Genomic DNA, 10,113 nt, shown 5'->3' with positions numbered 1-10,113 from the left:
ATATATATGGCAATAGAATAAATCCAAACAAAGTAAATGGAAGGGTACACAGATATGACTAAGTAATGAAATAGAAAATAAGGGTAACAATAAAAATAGGAAAAACAAGTGTTGGTTCTTAGAGAAAAGTAATATAAATAAGTCTTCCGTGAGATTTATTAAGCAAAAAAGACAAATCACTGCAAATCATAAATAATTATATTAGGAACTTAAAGGAAGCCATAACTACAGAGACAGCAGAGATAGAAAAGACTAGGTAGAAAAAATCTTGTCAATGAGTTCCTAAGTGCATACAAAATGGCCAAAATCTTAGTGAAAAGTAATTTTCCAAAACTGATTTATGAAGAAATGAAAACCTTTAACAATTACATGGTCATTAAATAAATTTAATCAGTAGTTTAAAGCCTCTGTGTCTTTCTCTATGTCACACACATATACACACACACACACACACCACAAACCTAACAGATCCCAAAGGTATTATTGTCAAAATACTACATTTTCAGTGGAGATATCATTCCAAATGTATGGTACTATTTCCATAAAATGGAAAAAGGGGCTAATTTCCAATTCATTCTATGAGAACGCTATGATCCTAATACATAAACCAGGCAAAGACTAAGGAAAGTAAGAGTGACTATCGGCCACTCTGACTCAGGAGCACTGATATAAAAAACCAAAGTAAGTAGAAGGCATTGACCCTTCCTTCACCTTGAAGAACAAAAACCAAACCAAACCAAACAATCAGTGTACAGTTCAAGACAACATATTTGAAGTCAATGGTTTAAAAATACTAGGGAAACATGGTGCCATGGAGTGGCTGCCAGAAAAATTTAACGAAGAACATGAGACTAGAACTAAGTTTTAAAGAATAGGAAATATTTTCTTTTGGAGTAGAGGCAGAAATATCCTAAGAACTCATGAGTTTTGCATATGTGGGGAAGTGAGGAAACCTGTCAGTTTGGAATGAAGGGTATATTGTGGACAATAGTGAGAAATAAGGTTGGAGAAGGAGGTGGGGCTAAATGCTTAGTCACAATCAACCAAAACTGATTGGTTGAACACTTACCACGTGACTAAGAACAAGAGTTTGGAACTGATTGTCAGTTCAGTAGCAGACACATAATCTAGTTACGTGATGGATGAATGGACAGACAAATTGACTGATGGACAGGCAGATGAATGGATAGGTTTCATAACAATTTGTTGGGAAGTTAAGATTTGCCATAAATGGAACAGTTTTTCCAGAAGCTGAATTCTGTGGCATTCAGATCACTAACCCAAGCCAGGAGCACAGAGTTCCTGTGTGAAAGCCAAATGTAAACCGGGTATTACCTTCTTCAGCCGCAGCATCGGCAACAACAGCTTCCTCCTGTCTTTCCTCTTCTGCGTCTAAATCAATTCGTTCCTCCGTACTGTTTCGAAGGGCCCAGCACAGGCGGTAGAGCTGACCAGAGACCATACACAAGTCCATTAGTGATGGGAAACCATTTACAACAAAACAAGGGTACTCAAACAGCAGAAGAGAGTAGAGAGTAGAGATCACAAAGAATAGGCCTCCTACCACACCCACTCACCACAACACACTGACTACTTCAAATTATTTATTTAAAAAAATTCTTCTGGTCAAAAACCAAAAAATAAAATACAAACTCAGTGCCATCGAGTCGCATCTGACTCATAGCAACCCTTGTTTGGGTTTCCAGGGCAGTATCACTATGGAAATAGATTGCCCAACCTTCCTTCCAAGGAGTGGCTGGTGGGTTTGAACCTCCAGCCTTCTGGTTAGCAGTCAAATGTCTTAAGCACTATGCCACCAGAGCACCCAATCTTCTGGTAGTTATTGTTCTGGTAGTTATTCACAGTCTAAATAACAATCTTAAAGCTTCTACTTCTGGATTTGTAACTTCATGATAGATGAGGATCTAGCTCATTTACATTACACCCTGCCTTCACTCACTGGCCATATCACCCAACTATTGTCAGCTACGTCATTATTACTATCTGTACATCTAGTAGTTACTTTTATAACTTTTAAAATATCTTCTTAAGCAGTGTTCTGTATCTAGCATGTTTAGGTTGTATCTGTGTACTATTCACAAGTCTGACAGCAATTAACACCCTTACATATCACTTTTCCAATCCACCTCCCAACTTCTGTCAGCTTTTCCATTTATTTATTTATTTATTTGTGAGTTGGGTGAATATTTACAGAGAAAATTCACTTTCCATACAGCAGTTCACATATACTTTGTCTCATGTCATTGACCACAGTTTACCACAATGCAACAGCTCCCCTCCCACTTCCTCCCCATAGTTACCTCTTCCCAGTGTCTATCCCTCCATACAATCCTGCCCCCAGAGCTGTCTCCCTGTGCATAAGCAGCCCTTCTTTCTCCCATGATTGTTCTCTCCAAGGTGTGTATCTACTTGAGGTAAATGTTCAACTCACATGCCTGTACTTTGTTTGGCTGGAAACCACAGGTGTGGGTTCAATTCCAGACCTGAAGGGCAGCTAGGGGCCATAGTCTCAGTGGTTCCACCAGGCTCTATCAGACCAGCAAACCTGGTCCCCACCTTTTTTATTTTCCTCCAAATGATTTTGAGTTTTATTCCACATTGTTCTCCCTCTCTATCAAGGATCTCCTACATAGATCCCCTTACAAGTGGATGACAGTGGTAGCCAGGCACCATCTAGTTCTTCTCGTCTCATAGTTGTATAGGCTGCAGATCGGATGGTGTACCAGTAGCTAGGATTAATTGTTTCCATGAAGTTTGGTTTTCTTCATTCTTCTTTGCTGTGGACGAGGGGAGACCTATTGTTGCATCTAGATGGCAGCTTGCTAGCTTTTAAGATCCCAGTCACTACTTGCCAAAGTAGGAAGTGGAACAATGTTTTGTATAATATGTTATGCCAATTGAGCTTGCTGTCCCCTGAGACTATGGTCCCAAGCCCACAGGTTCAACTACTCAGTCCCTCTGGGTATCTGGCTGTGACCAAGCAGTGACCACAACCTTGCCCCTTGTCAGCTCTACTATACACCTGGGAATTCTGATCATTCACATAAACTTATAGGACCATTGTCTGCCAACCCTATATATGTTCTTGGATACACTCCCCATTTCATAGACATACCTAATCGCTTAGCCTGTCTACCCATCTATCCACCCATATACCCATGTTTGCCTTCACTGACAACACACTACTGTATGTGCAAAATGGTTCATATTTGTTGTCTGTACTTCCCATATACCTCTCTATGTCTTTCTCATCCTCAATGGTGCCATATTGGTCACTCACATTTGGTACATTGCCCTTCTCTTCACCCAAATCAATACTTATCTCTATCTATCTAACAGCATTCCCTCCCCTCCTACCCCTGGTAATCAACAAAGAAAATTTCCTTCTACAGATAAACCTTTCCTTAACATTTACAATAATGGACTAATACAATATTTGTCCTTCTGTGATTGACTTATTTCACTCAGCATAATGTCCTCCAAGGTCATCCACGTTATGCAGTGTTTTGCAGATTCTACATTATTCTTTAGCGTTGCATAGTTTTCCATTGTGTGTATGTACAATAGTTTGGTTATCCATTCCTCAGTTGATGGACATCTAGGTTGTTTCCATCTTTTGGCTATTGTAAATAGTGCTGTGATGAACATGGGTGTGCATATATCTGTTCTTGTCATGGCTCTCACTTCTTTAGGGTATATACCTAGTAATGGGATGGCTGGGTCAAATGGTATTTCTAATTCCAACTTTTGAAGGAATCACCATATTGCTTTCCCCAATGGTTGTACCATTTTACAGTCCCACCAGAAGTGTATGATAGTCCCAATCTCTCCACAGCCTAGCCAGCCTTTGTTATTTTCTGTCTTGTTGAACTTTGCTACTAGTGCTGGAGCAAGATGGTATCTCATGGTTGTTTTGATTTGCAGCTCTCTAACAGCTAATGATCGTGAGCATTTCTTCATATGTTTGTTGGCCGCTTCAATATCCTCCTTGGTGAAGTGTCTGTTTGTGTCTTCTGCCCATTTTCTAATTGGATTGTGTGTCTTTTTGTTGTTGAGGTGTTTCTGTTATTTTTAGACTGTTAATTTTTATAGAATTTTGTTTCTGTAAATATAATTAATATTCCCATGCTTTATTTGTATGTTGATTTTAATAATGAAAATGAGTCAACAACATTTATGCTATTATAATTATATAACTTTTCACACACACACAGAGGTCCAAGACATACCATTGACCACAATGAAGAAATAGCATCCTAGGTCATTCTGAGGAAATTTTTCCAAGTATCAATTCAGTTTTTAAATTCTGAATTCATTATATGCTTAAAGTCTTGCCTCATTTCAGTTGGCTTCATATTTGACCCGTGACTTTTTGTAAAGATTTATTTTACTAGCATTTGTAATAGGCTTTTTTGTTTGTTATTGACATAACATGCATATACTTTCACCTTATCACTAAGACTCTTAATCATAGTTTCTTAAGCTCCTTAATCATAGTATTTCTTATGCTAAATCCACTTCTTTGTGAAACTCTTCTTGGGGCTCCTTGAAATCATATTCTTCCTTGAGCAGGTACTTTCTTCTTCTTGTTAGTTGTGGTCAAGTTAGCTCTGACTCGTGGTGACCTTAAGCGGAACAGAATGAAGAATGGGCTGGTCCTGTGTCATCTTTATAATTGTTAGTATGTTTGAGTCCATTTTTGTGGTTATTGTGCCCATCCATCTCATTGACAGTTTTCCTCATTTTCCTGGACCCTGTGCTTCACCAACCATCATGTTGTTCTCTGGCAATTGGTCTTTTCTAATGACATGTCCAAAGTAAGCAAAACAAAGGCTTGTCATCCTTGCTTGTAAGCAACATTATGGCTGTATTTTTTCTAAGACTGATTTGGTCATTTTTCTGGCAATGCATGGTATATTCCATACTCATTGTCAATTCAATTCAAATTCAGTTCTTCTGTCTTCTTTCGTCATTGTTCAGCTTTTGCATGCTTATGAGGTGATTGAAAATACCATGGGTTGGGTCAGTCACATTTTAGTCAACAAAGTGACATGTTAGCTATTTAGCACTTTAAAGAGGTCTTTTGGAGCAAATTCGTCCAATACAATGTGTCACTTGATTTATGCCTTCTGCTTTCATGGGCATTGATCCAAGTAGAATGAAATTCTTGACAACTTCGATTTTCTCTCCGTTTATCATGATGTGCTTGTTGGACTAGTTGTAAGAATTTTCGTTTTCTTTTTTTTCAGGTCTAATCCATCCTGAAGATTGTGGTAATTTACCTTCATTACTAAGTGCTTCAGTTGCCTTCACTTTCTGCACATTATAGGTTGTTAATGATCCTTCCTCCAATCCTGATGCCATGTTCTTCTTCATATAGTCCAGCTTTTCAGATTATTTGGTAAGCACACAGATTAAATAAGTAGAATGAAAGGATACAACTTTGCCTGTCTTAGTCTGAGTTTTCCAGAGAAACAAAATCAGTGAAGCATATATAGAAATATATATGTTGTTGTTGTTGTTGTTGTTGCGTGCCGTCAAGTCGGACCCGACTCATAACGACCCCTCCTTGCATTTCTGAGGCTGTATCACTACGGAAGTAGATTGTCCCATCTTCATTTCAAGGAGTGGCTGGTGGGTTTGAACTGCCAGGCTTGTGGTTAGCAATCAAGTGCCTTAGGCACTATGCTATCAGAGCTCCTAGAAATATATAGAGAGAGATTTATTTCAAGGAAATGGCTCATGCAATTGTGGAGGCTTTTATAAATCCACCTCTCAGGACAGGTAACAGGCTGAAAACTGCTGGCTCACATGGTTGCAGGGGCTGATGGACCTAAAATCTAAAGGTCAGGTAGCAGGCTGAAGGCCTCTGTTAGCTCACAGAGTTGCAGGGTTGGCTAATCCTAAATCTGCAGGTATGGCGGCAGGCCAGAGTCTTCTGCAGGTTTATGTCCCAAGAACTGGAAGTCAAGTAACAAGAAGAGTGCAGGTTCAAGAAAGAAAGCAAGTTTTGCCAGACATCCATTTATACACTGGAGGCAGGACACAGTCCAAAGGAAACACTCCTTTCAAATGATTGATTGGTTGCTCACATCAGATCACGAAATGGAAAGTGATTGCATAATGTCTGCCAAACCACTGAGGATCATAGCCTAGCCAAGTTGACATATAACATTAACCATTACACTGCCCCACACTCACACCTTTTCCTATTCTGAACCATGCAGTACCCCTTTGCCCTGTTTGAACAACTACTTCTTGATCCATGTACAGGTTCTGTATGAGTACATAAGTATTATAGAATTCCCATTCTTCATCATGTTATCTATAAGTTATTATGAGCTACACAGTCAAATGCTTTCTTGTACTCAATATGCATCTGACTCCAGTAATAATAAACTTTGTTCCATGTCCTCTTTTGAATCTAATTTGAATTTCTGGTGGTTCCCTGTCAATGTATAGCTAGACTTCTTAAGATTATCTTCAGCAAAATTTTGCTAGCATGTGATATTAATGATAATTTTAGATACTTTCACCATTCTGTTTGATTGCCTTTCTTTGGAATGACACAAATATGTATCTCTTCCAGTCAGTTAGGAGCTCTGGTAGCACAGGGCCTAAGGCATTTGATTGCTAACCAGAAGGCTGGTGGTTCAAACCCACCAGCCAGTCCTTGGAAGGAAGATTGGTCAATCTACTTCTGCTTTGGAAACCCAAGGAGGGGTCACTATGAGTCTGATCTAACTAGATGGCAGTGAGTTTTTTTGAGTCCAGTCAGTTGGCTAGTAGCTGTCCTCCTAAAAATCTATTGTACTGGGTTTTTTCATACAGCACTACCAGTTTACTTCCACAACACTACCCATAACTTTCTCTGAAATACCATTTTTGGAAGTTCATGCCTCACAGTATAATAATGAAACACAAAAATAAATTACCAAATAGTCTCACTGATTTTGCATATAATTTTCTTTCCCTCAAAATAAATAATAATTTATGTTTTTCTCTATTGGCATAAAATACCTTTGTTGTTGTTGTTGTTATGTGCCATTGAGTCAAACCTGACTCATATAAAGTAGCTTAGCATTTATATTTGTTTCTGAAAATTCTGATATTTTCTAATGTTCCTTCAGTCAGTTGAACTCCCACTATACAGCATAAATATTTAGTTATGAATTTCACATATGTGTCCTTGGTCATTTAAACAACCCTGGGCCTTCAGGTTTCCCCACCTACACATAATCTGCTGATCACACTCCTGGGAAATCTGCAAATAAATATTGCAGTAAAGATTATAATTGATAAATGCAAAAATATATACAAATTTTTCAGTTAGTGGGAAATTCAAACAAGATTAGTGTAGAAGTAATATTAAATTTTAAAAATGTTAAGTGCTTGACTGTTACTATAGTACCTTCCCCACCACTCATCTATCAGGTTGTTGTACTGTGGTGGCTTGAGTGTTCCTGTGAGGTTGGAAGCTAAGCCACTGGTACTTCAAATACCAGCAGAGTCACCTATGGTGGATAGGTTTTGATGAAACTTCCAGACTAAGACATGCTAAGAACAAGGATGTGACAGTTCACTTCTGGAAAAAAAAATAAATAAATAAAGCAGCTTTATGAATAGCAGTGAAACATTGTCTGATATAGTGCTGGAAGATGAGGTTCTCAAATTTGGAAGACACTCTCAAATACAACTGGAGAAGAGCTACCTCCTCAAAGTAGAGTTAACATTACTGGCTAGATGGAGTAAAGCTTTTGAGATCTTCATTTGCTGATGTATCATGACTCAAAATGAGAAGAAAAACTACAAACATCCATTAACAATCGGAACATAGAATGTATGAAGAATGAATCTAGGAAAACTGGAAGTCATCAAAAATGAAATGGATGGAAGGGAAAGGATTAATTTTGGGCTAGTTGGGGCCTACACGCTGACATGGGTAGGGGGAGGGATATACAGGAAGGATTTATGACCACCATGATAACATTAGGAAATGGGAGGACACCAAATTGTGCACATAAGAGATAGACAACAGATACTAATACCAACCAATGTGTCCACAATACTGCATTGCCATTAACACCAAACACTAGGCTATACAGATAAATAATAAACACCTGAGATGACCAGATGGGGGTCAGTGAACAGAGGTACACTCTAGACCAAGGATAGATTCAGCTGAGGCTAATCTTGCACAGACACCACTGATACAAAATACCTGCAGTCCTTACAGAAACAATAGAAAACAGACAGAGTAATCCCTCACAGATAACCAGACACTATGGGAGAGAGAGCCAATAGATCTGCTGTCTCAGGACCATAATACTGGGGTACACCAGACTCAGTTGGCACAAGAAAATACATAAAAGCATTGCTTCACATCCTACATTGGTAAGTAGCGACTGGGGTCTTAAAAGCTTTCAAGTGGCCATCTAAGATGCAGCTAACGGTCTCCTAGCATCGGAAGTGAAGAAAAATGCAAAAAACGGGGGGTGCATTTAGAAGCAATCAGCCCTAGGACACGATGGCCCTCGAGACCAGAACTAGATGGTGCCCAGCTACCAATGCCAACCACTCAGGAAAGGATGAAATCTGGAGATCCTGGATAGAGTGGGAGGGAAAACGTGGAACAAAATCCAAAAACTCAATAATGACCAGAATTACTGGTCAGATGAAATCTGGTGAGATTCCCAATACTATGGCCCTGGAATACATTCTGCGCCTGGAATAAAATGCACCCCCAGGGGCGGGCTCTCAGCCCAATAGTTAACAAGATGTACACGCAGACCACTCAACCCAGGAGGATGCACCCACATACTCTATGGTAATACATCCCTTAGAGCAATAGAGCACAAGACCCCAGAGGACCAACATTCAAATTGAGAAAATGCGGGACAAACAGGAGTGCATAAAAATGGGGGGCACAGGGGAAGGGTTACAGTGTAGGGAGGGGAGGAGACTGGGTTAGGGTTGGATACGGTGAATGGGAAATGAAACTAAATGTATGCATTACTTTGAATGTAAAACAAGCTCTTAAAATAAAAAAAAAAATTGAAAAATGAAAAAAAATGAAATGGAACATCTAAAGATCTCCATTCAAGGTACACCACCAGAGCTCCCATTCTAGGTATTAGCTAAAATGGACTGATGTTGGCCATTTTGAATCAGATGATCATATTATGGTCAACTATGCCAGGAATGACAATTTGAAGAAGAAAGATATCACATTTATTGTCAAAGAGAGCATTTCAAGCTCTATCCTGAAACAGTGCTGTCAGTGATAGGATAACATCCATATGTCTACAAGGAAGGCCAATTAATATGACTATTATTTAAATTTAGGCACCAACCACTAAAGCCAAAGATGAAGAAATGGAAGACTTTTTTACAACTCCTGCAGTATGAAATCGACCAAATATTCAATCAAGATGTATTGATAATTATTGGTTATTGGAATGTGAAAGTTGGAAACGAAGAAGCAGCATCAGTGATTGGAAAATATGGCCTTGGTGATAGAAATGATGCCAGAGATCGCATGATAGAATTTTGCAGGATCAAAGACTTACTCATTGCAAATACTTTTTTTCAACAACATCAATGGCGAGTATACACACGGACCTCACCAAATGGAATACCCAGGAATCGAATCAACTACATTTTGTAGAAAGAGACAATGGAGAAGCTCACTATCGTTAGTCAGAACAAGGCCACAGACCAACTGTGGAACAATCAATTGCTCATATGCAAGTTCAAGCTGAAGCTGAAGAAACTTCAAACAAATTCACTAGAGCCAAAATATGACCTTAAGTATATCTCACCTTAATTTAGAGACTATCTGAAAAATAGATTTGACACATTGAACACCAATGAGTTGTGTAAAGACATCAAGGACATCATACATGAAGAAAGCAAAAGGTCATTAAAAAGATAGGAAAGAAAGAAAAGACCAAAATGGATGTCAGAACAGACTCTGAAGCTTGCTCTTGAATGTAGAATAGCTAAAGTAAATGGAACAAATGATGAAATAGAAAAGTTCACAGATGATTTCAAAGGGAGAATTGAGAAGACAAAGTATTACAATGAAATGTG

The 10,113-nt window shown here is 38.7% G+C and overlaps 1 protein-coding gene across 1 annotated transcript in view; it reads right to left on the bottom strand.

Annotated features, from left to right (window-relative positions):
• Window positions 1–10,113, bottom strand: part of LOC103208268 (solute carrier family 5 member 4) — an 88,921-nt gene that overhangs the window by 7,901 nt on the left and 70,907 nt on the right. The window contains exon 14 of the mRNA XM_007953956.2: window positions 1,336–1,447. Within this exon, the coding sequence (XP_007952147.2) occupies window positions 1,336–1,447 (112 nt within the window). The remainder of the gene's footprint in view (window positions 1–1,335; window positions 1,448–10,113) is intronic.

The sequence above is a fragment of the Orycteropus afer genome, unplaced genomic scaffold (genome assembly GCF_000298275.1).
Source record: "Orycteropus afer afer isolate SDZICR_OR568_19922 unplaced genomic scaffold, OryAfe1.0 scaffold00420, whole genome shotgun sequence".
In the NCBI taxonomy this organism is placed as follows: Eukaryota; Metazoa; Chordata; class Mammalia; order Tubulidentata; family Orycteropodidae; genus Orycteropus; species Orycteropus afer.
The sequence above is the reverse complement of the archived record's forward strand: the minus strand, read 5'-3'. Positions and strand labels throughout refer to the sequence as shown.